This window comes from Carassius auratus, chromosome 6, assembly GCF_003368295.1.
Source record: "Carassius auratus strain Wakin chromosome 6, ASM336829v1, whole genome shotgun sequence".
Classification (NCBI taxonomy): domain Eukaryota; kingdom Metazoa; phylum Chordata; class Actinopteri; order Cypriniformes; family Cyprinidae; genus Carassius; species Carassius auratus.
Window position 1 is genome coordinate 9,620,254 of NC_039248.1, and position 27,643 is coordinate 9,647,896.

The 27,643-nt window shown below is 34.7% G+C and overlaps 2 protein-coding genes across 2 annotated transcripts; one reads left to right on the plus strand and one right to left on the minus strand.

Moving 5' to 3' along the window:
- Nucleotides 1-2,448: 2,448 nt before the first annotated feature.
- Nucleotides 2,449-12,182, minus strand: LOC113095367 (sodium- and chloride-dependent GABA transporter 2-like). Its single transcript, XM_026260889.1, has 16 exons — nucleotides 11,969-12,182; nucleotides 11,776-11,851; nucleotides 9,575-9,774; nucleotides 9,281-9,415; nucleotides 8,238-8,378; nucleotides 8,074-8,161; nucleotides 7,242-7,374; nucleotides 6,932-7,066; nucleotides 6,211-6,314; nucleotides 5,868-5,992; nucleotides 5,680-5,792; nucleotides 5,300-5,437; nucleotides 5,063-5,165; nucleotides 4,533-4,633; nucleotides 4,228-4,398; nucleotides 2,449-4,139 (listed from the first exon to the last, which is right to left on the minus strand). Exons 2-16 carry the CDS (start codon nucleotides 11,796-11,798, stop codon nucleotides 4,068-4,070), a joined length of 1,782 nt encoding a protein of 593 aa, XP_026116674.1. The 5' UTR covers nucleotides 11,799-11,851; nucleotides 11,969-12,182; the 3' UTR covers nucleotides 2,449-4,067.
- A 1,260-nt stretch (nucleotides 12,183-13,442) lies between these two features.
- slc6a22.2 (solute carrier family 6 member 22, tandem duplicate 2) lies at nucleotides 13,443-26,504 on the plus strand. The gene is made up of 15 exons (XM_026260888.1): nucleotides 13,443-13,644; nucleotides 14,295-14,488; nucleotides 19,167-19,301; nucleotides 19,799-19,939; nucleotides 20,016-20,097; nucleotides 20,255-20,387; nucleotides 21,008-21,142; nucleotides 21,255-21,358; nucleotides 21,461-21,585; nucleotides 21,840-21,952; nucleotides 22,045-22,182; nucleotides 22,291-22,393; nucleotides 22,627-22,727; nucleotides 23,024-23,194; nucleotides 23,345-26,504. The coding sequence occupies exons 2-15, from the start codon at nucleotides 14,299-14,301 to the stop codon at nucleotides 23,498-23,500; spliced, it is 1,827 nt and encodes a 608-aa protein (XP_026116673.1). The 5' UTR covers nucleotides 13,443-13,644; nucleotides 14,295-14,298; the 3' UTR covers nucleotides 23,501-26,504.
- Nucleotides 26,505-27,643: the final 1,139 nt, after the last annotated feature.

Sequence of the window (27,643 nt, forward strand, 5' to 3'; positions counted from 1 at the left end):
GCTGTCCCGTGTTTTTGTAGTTGTCAATGTCTGACATTATTCTTTTACACCCATAACATCGGTGAACATGCTTTTCAGAAATATAATGTACATGACTGAAAATTTGGGGTTATTAAGGTTTATTTATTTATTTATTTATTTACTTTTTAAAAACTTTAAATTAATTATTTTATTTATAGGACACATTAAATTGACAAAAAATAGTACGGCTCAATTCAATTCAAGTTTATTTGTATAGTGCTTTTTACAATACAAATCGTTACAAAGCAACTTTACATAAAATTATGTTTCTACAATATTTAGTAGTAGCTTATAGTGGTGACTGTCAGTTTGTGCATGTTTGACAGGATTTTTAGAAAAATTAATACAAGACGTAGTCAGCCAGACGATGAACATTATTAATATTATTAATTAATAATTATTATATGATGCAGTCACACACGTACCAATATATGTTAGTTCTGTTTGTTGATTCAGGGTTAGCATCATCTGGGATCCTCTGAGGGTCAGCATCATCTCTTCTCGGGTGTTCTGGATCCAGACTGGAGCTTGTGTAAATCCTAGTGGCAAAACATAGAAACAAAATAGAGACATCATTAGCATAGCTGCTGATCCAACAAAGTAAAATTAGTTTAACTCTACCTCCTTTAGTGGACTTTGCTATCCTAGGAACTACCAAAAGTCCAGCGTTTTGTGACCTTTGGGAGCGTGATGGGTTGTAGCGTGGTAGAAGTCTAGTTAGGTACGCAGGAGCTAAACCAATTAGGGCCTTATAGGTAAGTAATGATAATTTGTAACTGATACGGAACTTAATAGGTAGCCAGTGCAGAGACTGTAAAATTGGGGTAATATGATCATATTTTCTTGACCTCGTAAGGACTCTAGCTGCTGCATTTTGGAGTACCTGTAGCTTGTTTATTGAAGAAGCAGGACAACCACCTAGAAGTGCATTACAATAGTCCAGTCTCGAGGTCATGAATGCATGAACTAGCTTTTCTGCATCAGAAACAGATAACATGTTTCGCAGCTTGGCAATGTTTCTAAGATGGAAGAATGCAGTTTTTGTAACATGGGAAATACACTGTTAGCTTAGATAATTGAGAAGTTTCATCTGGTCTCGTTGAGATATATAGCTGAGTATCATCAGCATAACAGTGGAAGCTAATTCTGTATTTTCTAATAATATTACCAAGGGGCAACATGTATATTGAAAATAGAAGGGGACCTAGGACGGATCCTTGTGGCACTCCATATTTTACTGATGATAAATGAGATGACACCCCATTTAAGTAAACAAAATGGTAGCGATCGGACAGGTCTTAGACCATCTTAGAGCCTGCCTTTGAATACCTGTATAGTTTTGTAATCTATCTATGAGTATTTCATGATCTATGGTGTCGAACGCAGCACTAAGATCAAGTAAAACTAGAAATGAGATGAAGCCTTGATCTGACGCAGGTCATTTGTAATTTTAACAAGTGCAGTTTCTGTGCTATGGTGGGGCATGAAACCTGACTGAAATTCTTCATACAGATCATTTTTGTGCAGTTAAGAAATTTTTGAGAAATATTTTTATTTAAAATACAGTAAATGCTGATCTTTCGAACTTTATCAATCTTGAAAAAAAGTATCTTGGTTTACACAAAACTATTAAGCAGCTCAACACTGCTAATAATAATAATAAAGTTCCTTGAGCACCAAATCAGCATATTAAAATGATTTCTGTAGGATCACGTGACACTGAAGACAGTAATGTGAAATGACTGGTGAAAATTCATCACAGAAATAAATTATATTGTAAAACATATTAAAGTAGAAAACAGTTATTTGTAATATTTGTAATTTTACAACATTTAGTTGTAATATTTTATAAAATTACTTTTTAATATACTTTGATCAAATAAATGCCTTGGTGAGAATAAGAGACTTATTTCAAAAACATAAAAAAAAAATAATCATACCAACACCAAACTTAAGACTAGTGTAATTGTAAACATATCATTAACTCCATATATCCGGTGCATTAAAGCGGTTAATAATCAGAACTGCACGCATCCCGCGGAAGAACATTATAACCTGAGCTACTTCTCTAAGATTCTGTATGGTCACCGATGCGGAGTAACACATACCTCAGTGAATCGGCATAGACTTCAGAGAAGTAGCTCAGGTTAGAATGTTCTTCCGCGGGATGCGCGCAGTTCTGTTTATTAACCGCTAGAGCCAAAAGTTACATAGTGTTGCTGTAACTGTGAACAGTTATTTGTGTCTTAGAACATACAGTTATTACAAAGGGTATTTTTCTTATTATAAATATATATATATTGTATGTGTGTGTGAATATTTATTAAAAAAAATATGGTAATGGTAAAAGAAGTTTATCAAAGAAGCAGCTAAAGGGACCTTAAACCCATGTACATATTTATTTCAAAATAACCACTTTAACAAATAGTATCGAAATGTTCTGTTTATTTATTCACTTTGGCATGTCATTACTCATATAATACTCTGCTTTAGAAACTAAACTGTGTACAGGCATAATTCACAAAAGAAATGACAATGTAATTGGCCCACTTTACATATCCATATCACAAGAAATCCATTCCCCAGGCCAGAACACAAACATTCTGCTCTTTCATCCTCTGCCAAACAGTGTTTGGGTGACTTTTTGGCCAGAGTGTCTGTTTACAAATGGAGGCCTTAAACCTTTAACCCAGGTCTAGACTAAAGAAGAGCATCATCACTGGCTTTTCATTTTTGTAAATGATAAAAAGTTTCAAAGTTCACTGTACCATCCACCAGTATATTGATATATACTCAGATTTAGTTTTTTTTCCCATTAATCTGCATATAACTTTAATCTCCTGTGGTCATGCGAATAAAGTGACAGCTCAAACATAGGATTTTCACTTAATGTCATTATGTCAACTACACTGTTAATTATTTCTATTAATAAATTACATAAGTCACCTCAGTAAAACAGCAGTACAGTATATAACTGGCCATATGTCTGACAGCAATCATGTCTAATGTTATTCTCTAACTACTTTATTTCAAGAATTCACCGCTTTCACCTTTCACCTAGTTGTTTAATATTTGCTTGGATGCATCAGAACTTCTTTAGAAGCCACAAAAAAACAAAACTGCTGTCACCAACATATTTCAACCAGCAATCATTTGACTATTGATTTTTTACAGAGCGTTTATTAGAACATTTACCACTGGCCTTTCTAGATCATCAGTTATAAAACTGTACATAAGCTTAAATTACCTATAGATATTCCCTTAAATTATGTAGTTTACTAAACATATAGTTTAAACCACTGTACATCTAAGCAGATTTAAGTGGCAAAATATGGATCAATTTTCTTGATGGATCTTTTCTCTTTGAATCGATTACAAATGTTGTAATATTTGTAATATAATAACCCCCAACATAACTTACTTTCTGTAACACTTTCTTAAAAGACAAGTCAAGGGACTATAGGCACAAAACAAAAGTGTTGCATGATTGACCCATAAAAAAATGTAAAAATATAGTTACGATTCTAAAATACTGTTATGTTCTAAACTACTAGTACAAGATACTAACTGAAAGTAAGTTAGTTTTCTTATCATATACTAATTGCAATAATCACTGGTCCATCCAAAGTGGGGCTGATCCACTCCCTCATGATAATAAACTGTTTTTTCAATCTTCTTCAGAAGAACTGATATCTTATGAATGTTTATGATACAGTAAGTTGCTGACGCTATCATACATAAGAATGACGTCAAATTGAGTTTGAGATAATGCCGAACATGAAAGTGGAGCTTATATTTTTCCATTTCCAGTTTAAATCCACCATTTAGTTGCTTGTAATCGAGAATAGAAGATAGGAAAGTTCAATAACTTATAAAACAGTCACGTACAGTTTGTGTTTGTGCTTTCTTGAGATATCACGAGAATGTGTATCTTCAAAGGCATTAATGATATCAAAAGTTGTCCAAAATACAGCCCAAGGATGAATCCCCCCTTCCCAACAATGTTTCTCTGTCAGTCATGGGACATGTTGTACTGTCTTTTAGGGTCACAGGGTTTCTTTTCGTCTTTCCGATGTCAAAGGTAGATCGCTTGCTGGAGTGCAAAGGACATGCAGTCTCTAAAAAAATGTGAAAGCATATAGATGCAGGGTCAGTACTTTGAACATGGCTTAGTGTTGTTTTCTGTTAAATCATACGTGGAATTACCTGTTTCAGTGTACCAGGAGTGATAAGGATCACATAGATCATCCATAGGGGGACCATCAATGTCGAGGAAAGGGTAAACCACCAGCCAACAGCATAACCCCACCAGGGGTATTCAAATGTGTTGTTAAACTTTAGAGGAGTGAATTTGACCAAAGAGAAGACAAACGTGGCCTAAAGAAGCATATATGTGTATTGAATTAATGCAGAATGTTCATAAATAAAATTATGGCTTTGGTGGAGAACTAAAATATCACTGCCTTTTTTGCCTAACGTGACCAGTGAATGAGAGTAAATCACGCACTTACTATACACACAATAGGAGTGATATATTTCCAACAGTATTTCATTAGTGGCAAAGGACGATAGCCGATCATGTCTACAATATTTTCATACAGACGATCATCACCTGAAAAACCAGAGACATTGAAATCAAGAGGTCTTTAAAGAAATCATACACAAAACAGTACAGATAATGCTCAGTTCTTAATGTTTATGACACATGACCAAACTTTACTATAAACAGTATGGATGCTGAAGTATTTGTGGTGACTTTGATAGGAAATCATGGTTAACAACACAAAAGCTGCAGGTTTTACATAAAGGTGACTTTAGCACCGCTAGTGTCTTTGAAGAAGGCATTTAAATGCACCAATTACTCTGGCAGAGTTGTAATTAAGCATATTAGAAAGGTTGTGCTATCTTTGACACAGTATTTTCACACAAAAACCTGAAGTTATTTAACAAACGATGATCAAACATCGAAGAAGAACATTATAATATTCAGTTGTGCAGTATTTTTATACATTTTCTGTGCCGATTCAGTATTATTACTCACCATAAAACCAGCCAATACATATTGACTGTGCAATGGCAAACAGGAGGAGGGTCATTCCACTGCAGCAATAGTAATCAAATAATTGGAAGATATACAGGCCACCCTATTGAATCAATGCAAAAAGATCACATTGATCAGAGCTCAAATCTAAGATTTCTCAGATAAAAACTAATTCTTTTTCAAATGATTAAAAACTAAATAAAACCACAGAAATGACCAAATTATGAACATAATCACCTCGGTCACCATCAGGAGGCCAATGAGGAAGCAGCCCACACAAATGAGGAGGAGGAAGAGTTTACGACGATGTCCTTGGAGGAAGAAGTTGGAGTGCATGTCTGTTATGGCTGTCATGAGAGACTCTAAACCCACAAACTGAAAAAGAGAATGAGGTGTCATTTTTAATGAAGTAATGCCCTGAAAAAGTTGCACAACACCTTTACTGTAAGTATGCTGCTTGCACAAAAGTCATGAACACGGGACTTTTTAACAGGATACAGTATAATAATATATCTCCTATGCTAAATAGCTTAATCTGGGCAGTAGTTAATAAAAGCATAACCGAAATTTTCACACAGTCAAACATATCATTTACTTGAGAGATGATGTGCCCTCACCTCGCTGTCAAGCCCCAGCAGAATAATCATGAGGAAGAAACATATGGACCACAGCTGAGACAGAGGCATCATAGCTACAGCGCGTGGATATGCAATGAAGGCCAAACCAGGACCTGGAAAAGTGAATTGAAAGTGTAGAAAATGACATAAAGGACATGACATAAAGAGGACACTGTTGTTTAAGTTACCTGACTCCGCTACTACTGAGATATCGACCCCCTGTTCGAAGGCCATGAAGCCCAAAACTGAAAAGATGGCAAAGCCAGCTACAAAACTGGTTCCGCTGTTCAGCAGGCACAGGTAAACACAATCTCTACAAGCAGAAAGACAAAGCATGCTGTCAAAACTTATCACAGCGAATGTAATGTCTGACTGCATAATGTACTTCTGAAATTGAATCCTGCATATATATATATATATATATACAGATAAGTACAACTATTGCCTAGAGAAATATTTCTAAATACACATATATGGATTTAAATATAAACTGAATTGAATGTGGTTTCTCATAACAATGGGTTTGCTTACTTGTAGCAGTTGTTGTTGTATTTATTGTAGCTTCCCAAAGCTGTAAGGCACCCAATGCAGAGAGCGTAAGAGTAAAATATTTGTGTTCCAGCATCCATCCATACCTAAAGACATGAGAAGGCAAGTTCAAAACTACAGACCAATCCGTTAGGTATTCAACAATACAAGACACATGAAGGGTCTGGTCTGGTTACACTCAGAAACATCCAAGTCATGTTTCTGAATGATTTAGTTTCTCTTATGATTCATTATATAGTGATTAGTTATTTCAAAAGCTTGATCAGTTGTACAAATTATAAGCTCTATGTATTCTTGTGTCATTGGCTGATAAAACTGTAGTCTTTTACTACATTAAAGTAGCACTGACAGATGTAGATGCATCATCCCATAGCTAAAACAAACACACTATTCACCAGTTAATCTTTTAGAAATGTATTCCTCAACTAAAGATGTCCAGTAATAAACCTGTGAAATAAGTTAAACAAGTAACATCAGACTGGTCGTGTGATTCCAATATTGTGCCCATTGTTAAAAGGGAACTAGTTTTTCTATGTCACTGATTTGACTGGTCTGACTCTGATGGTCATGTGAGTGTACATCGCTGTAAACAAAAGCACTGACCAAAGTACTTTCATTTCTTTAGATGCAAATGTCTTCACGTTGAAAAATGCTTAATCGTCTGCTGCCCTCAGCACTCATATGAGACTTAAGATTTACCTACCTGTGGGTCTGTAAGGCGTGCTGGATTTGGGTAGAGGTAGAAGTTGATGCCATCAATGGCTCCAGGCAATGTAAGACCCCGAATCAAAAGCACCAGCAGCATAAGATATGGAAATGTAGCAGTGAAATACACAACCTGAAAAATAAAGACAAGGGCATCCAGCGTACCTGATTTAAATCTGTGTAAACAGTATCAACTGGACTATGTAAATAATACATACAGCCTACGTGAGGACTGAGGTAACAACTCTCTCTCTCACACACACACACACAAAGGTCTTCTGAAAAGTGCATTTTCAGTTAGTTCCCACCTTGCCTGTGGACTTCACTCCCTTCCACACACAGAAGTAGCAGATGATCCAGGCCAGCAGGAGACACAGAGCCAGCTCCCATCTCAAACTGCCCAGCTCATTCACACTTCCAGTTATTTTCAATACTCGCCTCCTACAAGATACATTCTCTGTAATTCCCAAAACTTTATTTTCAAATTGGGTTATCAACAAGAATTACACTTGAAAGTTATGCTTGCTTTTAGTATTATTACACATTTGGTATTTAAAGGGCTAGTTCACCCAAAAATGAAAATTACCCAATGATTTACTCACCCACCATTAAGCCATGCTGGGTGTATATGACTTTCTCCTTTCAGACGTATACAATCTGAGTTATATAAAAAATGTCCTTGCTCTTGCACGCTTTATAATGCAAATCAACATTGCTTGAGGGGTTAATAAATGCCTTCTGAAGCAAACTGTTGTGTTTGTGTAAGAAAAATATCCATATTTAAAACTTTATAAACTGTGATCACTTCAGAAGGCCTTTATTAACCCCCCTAGAATATACTCCCAGGATGCCTTGACAGTGAGTAAATGATGGGTGATTTTTATTTCTGGGTGAACTATCTCTTTAAATCGATTATACTTGCAATACTTACACTTTAAATTATTATAAATGTGATTTTAATATGGCCCCCTATAGAAGCACATATTGCTCATCACTGTTAATAATTAAAGCAGAGCATAACTGAAAAGTTTTAGATTCACTATGGAACCTTTAAGATTGCACTATGACCTCTTATCAATTTATTCATTACTCATTTTAAATAAACTAACTAACTAATGTTTGGGTATTTTATAAACTTACTCCCAAAATTCTTTAACAGGTGATGATGCATTCTCCATAAAGCTCAGGTTTCTCATCCCTCCTATTCGGTCAAACTCAACACAGTTTTCTGTAAAGATGAATGGAATGGTTTATAAAAAGCATGATCTATTGAAAACGAAAAAGTTACTCGTTTTATAACATACCTGAATTCCACCAGTTCCTGCAGCTAGCCCAGGGCAGTTCACCACTAAAAGAGGAGAAGAGATAGAAGAAAGCCCAGGCCAAAATGACGATGTAGTAAGCACTGGAATAGAAGACAACCACCTGACTCCCATAACCCAGACCTAAAGAGAAGCAAGCCAAAACTATTAACCCCTTTTTGGATGTTTCTTTTAATGACAATAACTATCAGCCTTTTAAACCAGCTTGTTTGATGTTTAGCTTAAATGTGTTGGGAGAGATCCATATAACATACTATTATATAAATTAAATAATTATTTGTTTAACAATAATTTATTGAATTAATTATTTTTGAAGAACTATGAATTAACAAAATCTTTGAAAATGAAACAACTATTCAATTTATGACCATTGCTTGGCTTAGAATTACACACAATAACAAACTTATCAAACAAATGAATTATTTATGGGTGACTTATTTTGGCATTTGGGGATAAGATTTAGAAATTAAAGGCAGGAGTTGAGGCTGAGAGCAAATTTACGCAATTTCATACAGTTTTATTACAAGTATTAATTTATTACTAGATTATAGAATTAGAAATAACGGCAAGTAATGGCTTTAGATAACTACTTAAAACTGGGAAATTCAACAAGAAGTTAAGTAGTGCGTGTGTGTGGTTTTCATCCTGCCATTTTCTGCAAATATGGAGAGATGATACTTCAAGGAACCAAAAGCAAAATAAATTCTGAAAGCATAAATAGAGGATGCTGACCCATTAGAAAAGGAGTATGTTCACATGTTATTTAAACATACACGATAAACATGACAAAACCGTGCCTAGTACAAAAGTACCTTAATATTTAAGGTATTCACCCAAACAGGAACCCGCTCACATTTCAGACCACTATTGCTCAATATTGAGGTGTGCTGGGTGTCTACTAAACACTTATCTACACTGCATGTTTACTACACACATCTAACTTTACAACACTGTGGTTGACATACAACAGCATTTACTCTATTGTACATTAACAATGACTTTAAAAGTGAACAATGAAAACCCACCTTCAAATAGTGGGCAGATTTTCCTCCAACAGGTAACAGACCCTTGGCTGGTGTACTGACCCAAAGCAGTCTCCATAAGAAAAAGAGGAATGCCGCAGGCAAACAGAAAGACCACATATGGAATGAAAAACACTCCTAAAAAAAAGAAAAACAGCTGTTTTTAGACATTTATGTTCACCACATTAGTATAAGACACTAATAACTAGATATATAAATAAATAAATAAACAAACATTTAACTGGTTCTACTGGATTTTTAATAGAGCACACACAGTAAAACCACAGTACTACAAACCTCCTCCGTTCTTGTAACACAGATATGGAAATCTCCACACATTTCCCAAACCAATGATCTGGCCAGCAACAGCTAAGATAAACTCCACTTTACTGGACCACTGGCCTCTCGCTCTGGTTTTAATGCCTGTGTCAATTCTTTCTGAACCTGCATAAGCCAGTTTAAACTGCAAATCTGGATCATCCTGCATTTCCATGTCACTGCAATAAAAAAAAGCAAACATCTGTCAAAACACTGATGGCAGAGAAGCACAAATAAAGTTTAGAACAGAGCGGTAATTGAAACATGTAAAGGTCAAAAACAGCACTGAGTCTTTGTTCAGTACCATGTGATTGTTCCAGCTCTTACATTTTTTAAATAATTCTGGTCAAAGTTAGAACAAGTTTCTACTTTTCCAAAAGCAGTGACAGACATCAACCACAAATTTATGGCTGGTCTTCATTTTTTGTGTTTACCTTTTAGTGCGATATATCGCTAGATAAGAACATACTTGCCACAGTGAATCTGACCAAAGACATTTATTAAAACACCAGATTCTATTGTCGAAACAATAAATGAAGAATACACTTTTGGAAGAATACACACTCTAATTTTCTTATAAACTCCAAACTCTAATTCACACCTATATTTAAATGCATTTGCCACTGTTTGTATGTGTCTAAATAGCATCTTTAGTTACTTTTGAAGACCATACCATTCTTATTTAATAGAAACAAAAATGTTGGCCCAGAGACATTTAGCCTTGAGTGTCTATTAAACAAAAACTGTTAATGCAGGGACTACATACATATTCAATCTAAAAGCATTTTTGTTCTCAATTAGAATTTGTTGTAGAATAAAAAATAAAACAACTACAAGGTTTTATTTTTTTTTATTAAACGCAGAGGTCAATTGGTACATGCTGTTTGCACAACTCCTCACAGCTGAAATAATCTTGTGTCCCCAAAACAGGAGGCACTGCAGGGTGCTTAGTCACATTCCCTTCTCTTGCCCTTATTTCTTGTGCTGTGACCCTTATGAAGATGTGAAAAATTTTAACAGACCGCTACATGACACCTGGGAGTCTGTGAAAAAACTCCAGAGGATCTGTGGATAAGATATATTAAAAAAGAACCTACATTTTCAAGACATTTCTCACTATTAACAAACTTATGAAGTGACCATCTGTTAAGCTAATATAACGTCACTTGGTGACTTTATAAAATGTATGATAAAGTATTGCTTTGTTTATACTCCCAAACGGTCATGTGGATAAAGTGTTTAAAATGTTCATGGTAAAAAAGCTGCAAAAAGACAAGAAAAATCTTGACAGTCTGTAATAAACACATTTGGCATACATTTTCAATATCATTGCTATGTAAGCTATTGCTCTAATCAAAAATACATTAAAGATGAACTTTAAATAAATAAGCACAAAAAAAGAGCCTTCTATGAATAATAAAGTATTTTTGTCTGTTTTGATATTTTTAGGTGGTGTAACTGTTTCTTTAAGAAAATAAACTGTGAAACTATTTTGTTTTAAAATATAGTAATAGTACAAAAAAAGGAATGATAAAAACATCACCAAATCAAAGTCAGTAACACAAAAATTGTTTTGTCATGTGACAGAAGAGGACCCCTTCAGACCCTAAGGACTGCATATTGTCATTTATGTATTCATTTATTTATAATTATTATTTATCTTTTAAAGAAAATGCATGTTTAGTTCTAATGGAACAACATTTTAAAAAAGTATTGTGCGTGACTTTAAAATGTAAAAATAAATATAAAAATTATATTTGTAAAACTATTGTTACTTTTATATATATTTTTATAGATCAAATAAAATCCTCAAATATTACAACATTTGGTATATATATATATATATATATATATATATATATATATATATATATATATATATATATATATACACACACACACACACACACACACACACACACACACACACACACACACACATATATATATATATATATATATATATATATATATATATGAAACCAACAAGAATAACATTCATGTGATTTAATGTTTTCATTTTATTGTGACAGGTGGCATGTTACCTAGGATAAAATTACCTTCCTGTACTTTGTTAATTATAATCACAAGCAACACTCGAAGCAACCTTGACGCACGATCGTCACGGAGCAGAGATACTGTCCCCTGATGAACTGCATACAGAGAAAGAGGAAACTCACTCAGTTCTTGCGCTTTTGTTCATGCCCTTTGGCCTACATTCAGCAGCCGAACACTTGTGCTCTTCTTCAACCCACGCTGCGGAGACGCCGGACGACAAGTGAAATACAAAAACAAAAGCCAGATAGAAAACAGTTCAACTACGCAGTTAACCTCAGAGCTATAGACCGATAACAAAAGCTACAGAGCTGTTACCTGGTGGAGGCGACTGGTCAAAAGTTCAGGAAGTCTACCGCGTTTACCTTGGCCATGAAGTTACGCTTAATTCAGTGGGATTCGGTCGTTATAATACAGCCGCTGAAGCCCACCCCTCTCACACTCTCCTCCTCTCGTAAAGGGAAACGAGTCCGTACAGAACCGCAAGCTTAGAATCACATGTGTGTGTGTGTGTGTGTAATGTGTGTGTGTGTAAAGTGTGTGTTTTAGGCGGGGCTTGTAGCTCAGCAGCTTATATAGCAATAAATGACTGCATGTTTCTAAACACGTCCATTTTGTCATGTTTATTGCCAAACCTGTTACTTACATTAAATCAAAAGGGTTAAGTTACCCAGTACTCAACACGAGTAAACAACCTTGTTTATAACCTGTTAGCATTGATGCAGATAGGCATCCAGCAATAATTACGCAATATCATACAAACGTGATGTGTTCTATATGTATTTTATCGCATATTTCTTCTTCTGCAACCGAAAATAGTAGCAAAAGAAGTAAAGCATCAAACTTTTGGTCACTAAGCAACGCAGATCTTCCTCCGGTCTGGAGCAAGGTGTTTGAATGGAACGGAGCGATTGATTTCGAACGTTCTTTTAATCAGTCAGCTGGAGCTCCACTCCGGGTTTTACAGTTTTCATTCACTTCAGGAACCTGTTTCGACAGGGGGGTTGACTCATGTGTAGTTAGTAAACATAGCACTGTTCTGGTAATGGTAGTATGGGGAAAAATGCTTACTATAATCAATCATACACATAAACAATACATCTGTAATGCAGTCATGCAAATACTTATTTTTTTACCTTCACATGGTTTTCAAGGCTCTTATTGAACATGAGTCAGCGTATTTTGGGGAAAATTCTCATAGTCAACCACAAGAGGACACTGTTGATTTTGTAAATGGCGTTTTCACAAACCGCGTACACCTGCGATTATTTTAAAATTACTGCATGATACTGAAATAATGTCAGATTTTTACCAACAACATTAATTATCATTAAATCTCTCCTTAAACATGTTCCAAAAAGGAAATGATTGTGATCAGTATTCCAGCATCTGTTTTTATGTAGGCCTAATGTGTTTCATTTAGCTGAGTTCTACAAGCACTCACTTTGAGTAGTTCTGGAGGATTATGATGAGAGAATGTTATATGGGCTGTGCAGCACTTACACATTGCTTAATGAAGCACAAGCTGGACATTTGATTAAGGTATTAAAGCATTCTTTCTTTTCTGAATTCACTTGACAATACAAATGGCATGGTGTACAGTTACTAGTAATTCAACTTTATAAAGAGCTGTGTTGGACCGTTTGGAAAATTGTCAGACAGGATCAAAGATGGAGAAAGATCTAGAAATAGCCAGAGAGAGTAGGGTGAGAGAAAGAAACCCATTGGTTGTCATTTGCTCTACTGATAAGACATTTATTTTTTATCTCTGAAAAAAACATGCTATAAAACAGGGGGACACAGAAAACACTAAATACTAAACCTGGGTTTAGACCAACAGCTTAGGTCCAACAGTGCTTGTTCAGGAGCTCTTGAAGCCGGTTTGGCCACTCCTCAGACATTCTCTTTGAGGACATTATTTATTTTGAGCTGCTGACCTAGGTACAGGCACTACATAAAACAGACATACAAGACGGATTCTTCACAAATTAAAGGTATATTTTGATTACTCTTTTGTCACATTATTACTTGACACTTTAATTTAGTGAAACAGCAGCTTTACTGTAGTTTACAAAAAAGTAAAAATTAAATAAATGCATGGTTTCATCTGTAAGTAAAGCCATGCAGTTTTGAGCTGTTATATATATATATAAATGCAAGATGTTGTTTTTTTTAAAGATATGAAACACATTTCAGGATTTTAATATCTGATTGTGGTGACAGGTGTAGAAGCACAATATTTCTGAAGGATGTATTAAAGGAAAAACCTTGATAAAACAGCATTCAATTTAATAACAGACTTAAATTCATTAACTGCAATAAACGTGTATAAGTGCTTCTTTTATACTACAGTATCATGCAAGTTAGTATATGCATTTTTTAGGCTGATGAGAATATTAAATATGTAGATAGAACATTTAATTTATGTATAATACAAGATCTAAATGTGGACATATTCTAATAGACAACAACTGCGCTATCATTAGTTGCATGCAGTCATGTGCAGCTGTTTGCAGAGTCTATGATGTTATCACTTGCTACAGATGAGCTCATGGGGCCCACATCTACCCCAAACACATATGGGCCCCTTTCTTCATTATGCCTTATATTGGTATATAATATATGTTTCTCAACCCATTATTAGCATCATGGAGCATAGCTCAAGGCCAGGTGGGAAGTTAAACCTCATGAATGGTGCCCTAGTGCAGGCCAGACCTAAACCTCAGGCAAGAGAGCAGTGGTCTAATAAGCTGGAGTTTCTCTTGGCGGTGGCAGGGCACATCATTGGCCTGGGAAATGTGTGGAGGTTTCCTTACTTGTGCTACAAGAATGGAGGGGGTGAGTGCAAATTTATATTTAATCTTGTTTTATGGTGTTTATGTTCCAGAGTTATCATATGATCTTAATATAAAATAATATTTTATCTTAAAAATGTTCAAAACTCTCAGATACACAGAAGATAAAATATACTGCTTTTTAGATATTATTAGGCCTTTTCTGTGGTGGTTTGTTATAATTAAAATATTTTGGGATATGAGTCTCAATGTCTATGGCTTAAGATCAGTGCCAGACATTCTGTGTTTTTGGAATAAAATATCCACATAAACACTGATCTGGTGCTGTTTCTCTAGGGAAAAAATCAGCCAAATTTCATTTGGATGAAGTTAGATAACTCTGAGCTCACACTTGTGTGAAGATTTACAAGAACCTCAGTGGTATGAAATACATAAACAACTGTGCTGTCTTAAGAAAAACAATCACTAACATTAAATCACACACACACACACACACACACACACACACACACACACACACACACACACACACACACACACACACACACGGGTGCATCTAAAAAAATATTTTAGTTTTTTTTTGTAACATACAAAAAGTAAAAAAAATCATATATTCTAGATTCATTACATGTAAGGTAAAACATTTCAAAAGTTTTAATTTTTGTAATTTTTATTTTGATGATTAGACAAAAATCCAGTATCTCAAAATATTAGAATATTTACATTTGAGCATAGGCGTAGCTAGTAATTTAATTTAAAGCTTTCTATATAGCCTATATATATTAGGTTCAGGATTTTAAAGCACTAACGTTCAAGACCGAATGATGTATTACTCTTACCTTTATGAACAAAAACGACTGCGTATTTTAAGTTGTTTCAACTGTTAGAAAAAAATGCAAGTTATCTTGCTGGTGCTTCCATGTCCTGCAGAGCGCGCTTCAGTCTCACTCCACACTGGATATGCGTCCAACAGCGCACATTTATCTAGGTTAAACATTTAAACAAACATTTCTGATATGCTTGAACTGTTTATATATTTTAGGCAAGTGGTGATGATTTGAGAAGGCTATGAATTGATCAAACATAAATGAAAAAAAGACATATAATCACTTTTCCATTACATACAAAACTGCCAACCCTCGGAAGAAATCAGCACCCTATACACCTATATATGTGTGTGTGTGTGTGTGTATTTTTTATGCGGAATATATGTTATATAAATATAGGAAATGTAGAATATAAAAAAAGTGTTCATGGCTCATCTGCCAGTGGGTGCCCCCTCAAGCATAAAAGTGAAACTCTTGTTCTTTGAAACCACAATACTGGGAAAGACTTGGCAATAGTCCAGAACATAATCATTGACACCCTCCACAATGAGGGTAATTCACAGAAGGTCATTACTGAAAGGGGTGGCTGTTCACAGAGTGCTGAATCAAAGCATATTAAATGCAAAGTTGACTGGAATTAAAGAAAATGGGTAGGAAAAGGTGCACGAGCAACAGGGATGACTGCAAGCATGAGAATACTGTCAAGCAAAGCCAATTCAAACACTTGGGAGAACTTCACAAGGAGTGGACTAAAGCTGGAGTCAGTGCATCAAGAGTCACCATGCTCAATACCAGAGATGTATAAAGTAGAGACCCATACTTGAGAAAAAGTACAAGTGCTCTATCAAAAAAGTGACTTGAGTAGAAGTTGAAGTGCTCTTTAAGCACCACACTTAAGTAGAAGTACTAAAGTATTCAGCATTTTTTGTACTTAAGTATTGCAAGTAGTCTATTTTAAAATTTACTACTCAAGTACTGAAAGTAAAAGTAGAAGTATTGTGTTATGTAGTTATTAAAGAAAGTAGTCAAAAGTTTGAACATATTGTTTTTACTATTTCAAATGATTAACCTAAAGGACAATCACAATTCCTTTGACTGTAACTTCTTGTAAACAAAAAACGGTTACTAGGGTTAGTTAGCCCAATTTGCAAAATTAAGTCATTAATAACTTACCCTCATGTTGTTTTAAACCCGTAAGACATCAGAGGGTCATTTAGAATTTTTTGAAGCATCGAAAATACATTTTGGTCCAAAAATAGCAAAAACTACGACTATTCAGCATTGTCTTCTCTTCCGTGTCTGTTGTAAGACAGTTAAAAACAAAGCAGTTTGTGATATCCGGTTCGCGAACGAATCATTCGATGTAACCGGATCTTTTTGAAACAGTTCACCAAATCGAACTGAATCGTTTTAAACGGTTCGCGTCTCCAATACGCAATAATCCACAGATGAATTAAGCTGTTAATTTGTTTAATGTGTCTGACACTCCCTCTGAGTTAAAACAAACCAATATCCCGGAGTAATTCATTGACTCAAACAGTACACTCACTGACTGAACTGCTGTGAAGAGAGAACTGAAGATGAACCCCGAGCCGAGCCAGATAATGACTCGTTCACGAGTCAAGAACCGTTTCTGTCAGACGCGTCCGATTCGTGAACCGAGGAGCTGATGATACTGCGCATGTGTGATTTAGCGTCAAGCAAACCGACACACATACGTTTGAACTGAACTGATTCTTTTGGTGATTGATTCTGAACTGATTCTGTGTTAATGTTATGAGCCCAGGTGCAGTCAACGCCAATGACGCCATTGCCCTTACGAAAATTAACCATGGTTTTACTACAGATAAAACCAAAAAACCATGGTTACTGTAGTTAAACCATGGTAACCACAAATTAACCATGGTTTTGCTATATTAACCATAGTTTAACCATGGTATTTGTAGTAAATCTGTGGTTTTACAAATGGCAGTCAATACGCCAAAAAACCATGGGTTACTACAGTTTTACTATAATAAAACCATGGTTATTTTTCGTAAGGGTGCGTCGAGCGCAAAAGAATCGGTGAACTGTTTTCTTCAACTGGTTTATTGAATCGAACTGTCAGAAAGAACTAACGTTACTGGTCATCCGAAAACCGATGCAACCGGTTCTTGACTCGTGAACGAGTCATTATCTGGCTCGGCTCGGTGTTCATTACTCTCTTCACAGCAGTTCAGTCAGCATGCGCAGTCTTCTTAATCGCTCGATTCGCTCAATGATGTGCCAGCTTCATCAAACCTGCCATGCCATCTACAGTTCTGGCAGTGGTTTGTAATGGAATGATTCGTAACATTTTTATAATTGTAACGAGTAACGATGCAGCACATAAAAAAATATCGGAGTAAAAATATTAAACTCAGCGAAAATATGTACTGAAGTAAAAGTGGAAGTAGGAGGAAAAAATAATACTCTAGTAAAGTACAGATACCGCCTTTTAGTACTTAAATACAGTAGTGAAGTAGTTCTACTTCGTTACTATACATCTCTGCTCAATAAAGCCATCTACAAGGAGATTTTGGAGCACTTTAGGCTTTTATTTGCTGACAAGCTTTATGGAGATACTGATTTCTTTTCCAGCAGGACTTTAGCACCTGCCCACAGTACCAAAACCATTTCCAAGTGTTTTGTTTACCATGATATTACTGTGTTTGATTTGCTTGCCAAGAGAAAGATGAAACAGTCGATCCAACCATACAGATGAGCTGAAGGCTGCTATTAAAGAAACCTGTGCTTCGATAGTGCCTCAGCACTATCACTTCACTGATGCTGGAGTTTGTGCTAAAGGAGCCCCGACCAAGTGTTGAGTCAAGTGTTTTTTTTTATTTTTTATTATTTTTTTTTTATTGAACTTAGGAAATATTCTAATATTTTGAGATACTGGATTCACTTTTTGAAATAAGTTCATGATATTCAAATTTTTTAGATGCACCTGTATATAAATGCATTTTAATATGGCCTAAAAATGTTGCATAGTAAATTATTAATGTAGGCTACTGCTCTGAAAGTTTAGGGTCAATATATTTAATTAATAATTTTATTCAGCAATGACAGAGTAAACTTATATAACTGATATTATACTACGCACACACACGCACACACATATATATATCTCATGGTTTCCGCAAAAATATGGCAGCTGTATTCAACATAGATTATATAATAATAAATGTTTCTTAAGCACCAACTAACCCTATTAAAATGTTATTATTGACACTGAAGACTGGAGAAATAACATTGAATAGATTTCATTTTAAATTTATATAAAATATAATTGTAATATTTTTTTTTACAATATTACTGTTTTTACTGGATTTTCTGATCAAATTTAATAAATTATAATTATAGTGACCCCAAACCTTTGAACAGTAGTGTATGCATTGCAAATTTAAATAAAAAAATAATTATTTTTATTATGACTGTTAAGAGCCATATTATAAATGCTTTAGAATTTGGTTGATATGGTATAATATGGTATTTTTGTTTAACACGTTGTCGTTTTGTCATATAAATTACTTTTAATTCAAACAATGATTTGTGAATCCCCTGTTTTGGATAATGTCTTCTTTTTTTTATTTTCCATAAATATATTTAAACTTAACTTTTTATTAGTAATATGCGTCAACTTCATTTGGACAACTTTAAAGACTTCTCAGTAGTAATATTGTTAAATCCTAATAAACCATAAATCAATGTAAATCTTATTTGTTCAGCTTCAATATGATGTATAAATCTCAATTTCACTTTTAAAACTGGTTTTGTGGTCCAGGGTCACATATTGTATATTTTGTATATTGCATATTGTATTTTGATATGTATAAGTTTGCTGTGTTAATAAATTGTTCTGTTATATAGGTGCATTTTTTGTGCCGTATGTGCTGTTTCTCTTCACCTGTGGGATTCCACTTTTCTTTTTGGAGACCTCACTCGGTCAGTTCACCAGTCAGGGTGGAATTACGTGCTGGAGAAAGATCTGTCCACTGTTTGAAGGTGAACAATGCTCTCACAGGGCACTTGAGTCTCACACATTCACCATGAGACATGGATTTCAACCAGTTCACACACTTACACGCCACACCTTGTATTTCTCACGCTGAGTGAGAAGTAAGAGATAACTTTTCCTGTTAATTCATTTGATCATTAAATAATTTGTCTCATATTTCTATTTTTAATACATTTGAATTTTTTAAATATATAAAATGATTTATTTTATTTGGATAAACTTGTCTTATCAGATTTACCAATTGTTTTCATTTCTATTTGTGTTGGTCAATTATGAACAATAGGCAAAATTGAACTGCTAGCAAAAAATTAAGAGAATTGGGGCAGAGTGGCTGCTGTCGGGAATATTTGGGTGTCTCCTCCCCAAACAGATGTAATCTCACTCCAAATTTTTTATATAATTTGAGACACTTGAGCTCTTTTCATTGTGAATCTATTACAGCTTCTTACTTTAGTATTTTGCTACTTTTTCTTTATATTCACAGGTCTTGGTTATGGTAGCCAAGTTGTTGTCCTCTATACAGGAGTCTATTACATCATAATTCTTGCTTGGGCTTTCCTTTACCTCTTTTCATCCTTCAGTTCAGAGCTGCCATGGGCAAGCTGCAACAACTACTGGAACACAGGTATCTCACATTAACAGTGTGAATTATCATAATACTGGCATATGTCGTTTGAATAACCTTTGTCTTTTTTATTTAGAGAACTGCAAAGAGTTCAGCAAAAGCAACATCACTAAATATTCTCCAGAGAAAAGCACATCTCCTGTTATTGAGTTTTGGGAGTAAGTTTTTTTTAAAATGCACCCCAATAAACTGGATACATGCTTACTAGAATTATGCAATTACGGCAACACGTGATACAAAAATCATCCAGCTAATTAAAATGATTCTCAATAAAGCTTGTAAAACAGAATGTGATTCCATATTATTTGCCTACAGGAGAAGAATTTTGGGCTTGTCTGAGGGAATAGACCAGATTGGTAATGTTAGATGGGACTTGGCACTCTGCCTCCTGCTGGCCTGGATCATCTGCTACTTCTGTGTGTGGAAGGGAGTGAAGTCCACAGGCAAGGTGAGAAATTTGTTCCACTTTTTAACATATGTATCACAAAGTGAATGGTAAGATGTGAGCTGGAAGTGGAATGTGTTTACAGTTTTGCTTGTTTTGCGTGGTGAACCTCATGTCATGCTATCCTTTTCCAAAAAAAAAAAAAAAGAAAGAAATAACTTTAACATTTATGCACATTTTAAATGCTCACTTTCTCTTCCAGGAATTGAGGTAAAAAAAAAAAAATCATTGACTATCAATTTTACGTAACATTATGGCAAATTCATTAATACGTTTTATTAATTACAATGTGTGTTTACATGTGTGTGTTTATATGTGTATATATATATATATATATATACATACACACACACACACACACACACACACACATATACAGTGCATACAATAATCTTTTTTATGTAATTTTTTCAATTAAATTATTCAATATATATCTTAATGTGGATAAGCTTACATCTCCCTAAAGCTATGTTCAGTGAATAGACAGATATTTTTTGCCAGAATTGTTTTTACATTTAGGAATCAAAACTTGGGAATTAAACCCATGATGTTGGTGTTGCCATCACCACTCTGTAGCACTTAAGCCACAGGAACATGCTGAATGTTCTTCATCCTATTTTCAGGTGGTCTACTTCACTGCTACTTTCCCCTATTTAATGTTGGTCGTGCTGCTGGTCCGTGGCCTTACTCTTCCTGGAGCGAAAAATGGCATCACATTCTACCTCTACCCTGATCCAGCACGTCTCAAAGACCCACAGGCACTCAGTTGCTCTCTTTTGCCCTTTATTTGCTGAAAACATCTGCATTTTGTGATGTCAAATTCTGAATAACTGGATTTTGAAATAATAAAAACATTATTTGATGTTTTAGGTGTGGATGGATGCAGGTAGTCAGATATTTTACTCCTATGGAGTCTGTACAGGAGTACTGACTGCTTTGGGAAGCTACAACAAATATGAGAACAACTGCTATAGGTAGTTCATATGACCTAATAGCATTCTCTCCACAACTGTATATTCATTGTAAATTTCACTAATTATTATTATTATATTTTTATTTTACCATTTGTCTTTCAGAGACTGTGTATACTTGTGTCTGCTCAACAGCTTAACTAGCTTTGTGGCTGGTTTTGCTATATTTTCGGTCCTGGGCTTCATGGCAGATGAACAGGGAATTGATATTTCAATGGTTGCAGAGTCAGGTAAAATCATATTTAAGGCTTCAGGTCTCTCAAATCAATGGAAGCTTATTATATCATAAAATAAGCATACAGAAACAAGAAAATCATGTTATGTAAGAGCTCTGGGTCTAGTAACTGCAATACCTTTGGTTACACAACTGTACTGCTGACTTTTCTATTTTTAAACACTGCCATTCACATTACATGCAGTGATTAGGTTTTATCAAAAAAGTGGGGCGTGGAGGGATTCGTTTAATGACTTTTGTTTGTGGCAGGTCCTGGTTTGGCTTTCATTGCTTACCCCCGTGCTGTAGCTTTGATGCCCCTGCCTCAGTTATGGGCAATCTTCTTTTTTATCATGATCATATTCCTGGGATTGGATAGTGAGGTAAATATAGGAAGCAATATAGGTCATTCTATATTTAATTTATTATATCATATTATGGATATCCTAAAGCTTTTTCTATTCTACTGTATCAGTTTGTGTATCATGAAGCCCTGGTAACTGCTATCTCGGATATGTATCCCTCCTTCTTCCAAGTTGGACACCGGCGAAAATTTCTTCTCCTCTTCATAAGTGCTGCCAGCTTCCTTGTTGGTCTGCTAATGGTAACAGAGGTGAGAGTCACAAATGAGAACACAAAGATGGTTGACTGAAAAAAAAACAAATCGGCAGTACCTGTCATTTCTGTCAGCAATTTCTTTGTTTTTCTGTTTCACTCCCAGGGTGGCCTGTATGTCTTCCAGCTTTTTGACTATTATGCCTGTAGTGGCATGACTCTTCTTACCTTCGCTGTCCTTCAGTCCATCTGTGTTGGATGGGTATATGGTAAATCATTTATTTGAATCTGTAAAAAAATAAAAAGCAAAGTGTAGTTAATGTACACAAATGGGAAATGTATTTATTTGCCACTCTGTAACCTGACCTCTGTAGAAATATTTAGAGTACACAACAGTACACTCAGTTCTTATCACATTAAAAGCGTGTTGAACACAAAGTAATGTGATAAAATGATTTACAACATACTTTAGAGTTTTAAGAACTTCTGGGTTTAATTTCAGGTGCAGATCGCCTCTATGACAGCATTGAGGATATGATTGGATATCGGCCCTGGCCTTTCATGAAGTGTTGCTGGAAATATTTAACACCTGCTATATGCACAGTGAGTAATCATTTACAGAAATTTAAATTTCTGTGGCTTTTTAAAACTTTATTTTCATACTGTAACCACAAACTATCCGCAGACCAGTACATAGAGGTAGGAAGAGGTTTGTCTGCCACCTGTGAGTCCATGTCTGACACTTGTCATTTGGTTCTGTCTTTACACTGACAGCACTTCAAAACACAAGAAACACCTTCTCCTGTTCTGAGACTTTGTGCACTGACTCAGTGTGACAAAGCATACCAAACTAAATGACAGCTCCCCATTGCTCATCATTCTTTTTCCTGTCTTTTTAGGGAACGCTTATCTTCTCCTTGATTAAATACACCCCTCTGAAGTTCAACAATGTGTATGAGTACCCCTGGTGGGGTTATGCGATTGGTGGCTTCTTCACCCTTTCCTCCACCCTACTAATTCCACTGTGGATGATTTATTCGGTTTGCACCACTCCAGGGTCTATGCAACAGGTATGCACACACACACACATATATATATAGTTTTCTACTTTATGTATGCATTTTTTTTTTACATTGTTAATGCCCTTTCTGTTTTTATATATATATATTTTCCAAATAATTAACACTGTGCATAATTTTTTTATAAATATGTCCTATCAGAGAGTAAGAGCTTTGTGTACTCCTGCTGAAGACCTGCCAGATCCTAAACGCCCAAAACAGAAGCTAAACACTGTTACTTTTGAAACCTTCACAGACCTATTGACTTTACGAACTGTTCATACACCAAACTCATTATCTCACAGAGACATTGTCTGATTGTCCAGCATTTCAGCGTTGCATTTGGCCTCCTGATCTTGTCCTCCTGTTAACCCATTATCATTGGATTGGCATTGTGATGCACCAGTGCCGTAACCACCATAGACAGTGAGGGGTTAAAATCATCTCAATAATTAGAAAATAATTAGAAATGGCCACATTGTCCTGTTTGTTGTTAGGATGACCAAAATATATTTTCGTAACTTTAAAAGTTACATTTTAAGCTTGTCTGCTTCAGCATTCAACAGCTCTTGTCAGTGTCAAAATGACTGAGATGGTCAACCAAGGTTAAGTAGGAGAGGTTTACGAAATAGAACACACATTCCAGCATTAAGTGCAATGTTTTAATGTAGGTTTATATATAAATTGGTCCCTCTAATGTTTAAGGCTTTTTGATGAACATCATGTGATGGTTAAGTGCTGAAACGTTTTTCAAAGCAACAGTTTTTAATTGTTCATACAGTTAGGCCTAAATGATAAAGTTCATATGGAGAATAAATTCAAATGTATATATTTCTGTACAATTGACAGGACAAGACTGGTTTGCTCTTTATAAATGCATTGAAGTGGTACCTCAAAAAGGGCAGGCCTCCTGTTTTGCTTTTTTTCAGCTTTCCCTTTTAGAATGAAGTGTGTTTGTCTGACATGTAAAAAAAAAAAGTGTATTAAAAGTGAAAATTACAAATGAGAGTAGTTAGTATACAAATAAATTTTTTTAAAATAATTGTGTTATTTTTATTTTTATGTAAAAGTTTATTATGCTAAAGTTAACTTTAGACAAATTAATGACAAAAGTTTTGGATAAACTTTATCATGCAAGATCTTCTGCTGGGTAACTAATGACATTACAGCAATGACATCGACCTATATAAACGTTTAAACGTAATGTTTTAGACTACAACAGAAACAGGTTTATCAAAAATCAGACTTCCAATGAACACTCATGAACCTTCACATTCCAAGAACACAGAGTTCAGGGAACTGTTTTTATATTTTGATGGACTAGATCTTAGCTTGTCCAAATGTGAATGAATGCACCATCTGCTGGACATAAAAAGTGTATTTTTGTCTCCATGCAGAGATTGTTGGATAGCTCCATCTACTGGACAATATTTAGACCCAGGGCCATGACCAGACAGACACCAATATTCAGATAAGGTGTTTCTGCTCAAATGTGCAATGGCATAAACCTATTGTTTGTTGTTAATTATACAGTCAAGTTGATTTTTTTTAAAAGGATTGCATGATTTACCTCTAGATATTTTGTTGTATACACCTAATGTAACAATAAATAGGATTGTCACATTATTTGCAGTAGGTCAAGTCTACCATTCAGAGGTTTGAGGTTTTTGAAAGATATAAGTACTTGCATTCAATTGGTAAAAAATGACAGTAAATTGTATAAAATATTTCAAATAAATTCTGTTCTTTTCAACTTTGTTTATCAGAGAATCCTGGAAAAAATGTTATGGTTTGCACAAAATATTAAGCAGTGCACTATTACTGTTTATTTTTATTGACTGATTGATTGAGCAAATAAATGCAGCTTTCATGACCATAAAAAACATTTGTCTAAAACAATTAAGGTAACACTTTATTTTTCAATAGTTTTTTAGACATTCTGCTTACTGTAACTTTGCAACTACTTGTCGATTACCAGTCATTATTAGTAGACTGTCTGCTTAATATCTGCTAACACATTATTTATTGTTCCCACAACATTCTACTGACTATAAGTACCTTTTTTTTCAAGTTCATGTCAACATGCGAGTTAGTTGACATTTAGTTGCAATTATTTATAGCTAGTTGAATATCAATTTTAATGTCAAATTGCCAAATGTCAAAATCTTAGTGACCCCAAATGTTTAAACAGTAGCGTATGTACTGAAATCAAAGTATTGGACGTTATTACAAAGTTATGGGACCCAAGCGTGATATGATAGGAAGGCTATACTTAAAACAGCAGGGAAACAGTTCAGGGGTCTTGAATGTCCTTTTGCACAAATTGCTTCCAGCTTCCTTCATCTGACATTTTTAGAAATAAAAAGTGTTAATATTTATGAATTAATAATTTTGTGCAAAATATAGATAGACACTATGATCCAAAAGTAGTTGGACACATAAGCCATATACTTAAAAAAATTACAGTTGTCATTGCAGTAGATAACAGTATGTCAAACCAAGTGGCATCAACCAAAATACATTCTGAACAGCATACTTCATATCAAACCTATTAAACTCTGTTTTATGATTTGTCTGTAAAATAAATCCCACCTTCTTTGATATTTATCAGATGAAATGACATTCATATATTGTTGCATGTGTGATTTAAATATCTAAATATTTCATGAGCATGAGGCCACTGTAAATAATATGGGTAAATAGCAATGTTTGTAGACAGATGCATTTTTTTCTGTGTATGTATATGTACTGTAGCACTATTACAAAATAAATGTTAGTATTTTTTTAGCAAGACTGTTAAAATGATAGTTCAGGCAAAAATGAAATTTTTGCCATCAAAATACTGGACTTTATGTCATGTCAAACCTGTATGATGTTCCTCTTTCTGTGGAACAAAAAAAGGTCAAACAGGTTTGGAACAACAACAATGGTGAATAAATAATAAAACAAACGAGGAATTAGAATTTTTGCCTCAACTGTCCCTTTAAAATAAATGTGTATATGTGTCAGGTTACAGTTACATAATCAAACAGACACATGATGTAAGGTCTGCACATTCAACTGGGCCATTAGGGTAATTGCATATAGACTAGATGCTAACCTGGTTTGAGTCTAGTGCCGGCACAACTTCCTGTTCATGATAGTGGCTTCCTTGCAGAGTCAGATCAGTGATAAGCCCTTGAGCGCTAATATGCCAAACACACTGTTTAGAGGCTAATCCCTATTAAGTGACGTGTGACTTTTTACATTCTCCTCACACCTTTAACCTCCCACGGCGATTTTCTTTTCACCTACACCTAACTATCCTTTTCTAACAGTTTTGCTAAGCTCATTTCCAATCACATTTGCAAGCAGAGGAAAAATCTTTCAAAGCACTAGATTTCCCAAATACTACGAGTCATTTATTATCATTCAATAGTTTAGGATCAGTACGATTTTTTATTTGAAAATTCTTTATTTGTAAGAGTTGATCACTTCTGAGTGCTACCAAAATAAATAATAACAACAATAATAAAATCTAATAAATGCTGCTCTTGTGCACTTTCTTTTCATCAAAGAATTCCAGGGAAAAAATGTGTGGCATAGTTTTCATAAAATATTAAGCAGCACAACTGTTTAATATGGGTAATAATGTTTCTTGAGCATCAGATCAACATATTAGAATGATTTCTGAAGGACTGTGTGACACTGAAGACTGGAGAAATTAATGCAAAAAATTCAACTTTGCCACAACGAGAATATATTACATTGTTAAACTTGTTAAAATGGAAGTTATTTTAAATAGTAATAAAATGTAACAATTATTAAAGCTTTTACTGATCATATAAATGCAGCCTAATTGATAGAATAACACTAATAGCTAATAATAAAATCACTTCAATTCCAAACCTAGTTAACCTAGATAGTGCAAGTTTAGTATAATACAGAAATTCTTTTCAGCACTAATGTGTGCTGTTTTATTTGTTTGTGGTATGGGGTATTTTGGGTGAAAGTGTGAATAAATTGTGGAACTACTCCAGAAATAATCGCAATCACGAATAAGCTTAGGCTGGCATCCAGGTTTCGAAAAAAAAACAAAAAAACAACAACAAACAAAAAATTGGCTTTGGATTTTGGATTACATTTTAGCACTAATGCCAACATTTGTCCATAACTTTAATGCATCCAAAACATAAACTGAGAAGTTTTGTTTACAACATTTCATCAACATCTACAAACAATGACGTATATGCAATAAAATGAGTTTGGCTTTTTAATATGGAAAAAACATTTAATTCTGTTTATATCTACGAAATTTGAGACTAGCGACCTTAAACCACACACAATAAGGATCAGAAACTGTCGACCCTTTTGGGTTACAGGTAGCAATATTTGTATTTGTATCAACAGCCACAAATACATTAGATGGGTTCAAATTATCGATTTTATGCCACAAATCGTTGGGAAATTAAGTAAAGATTA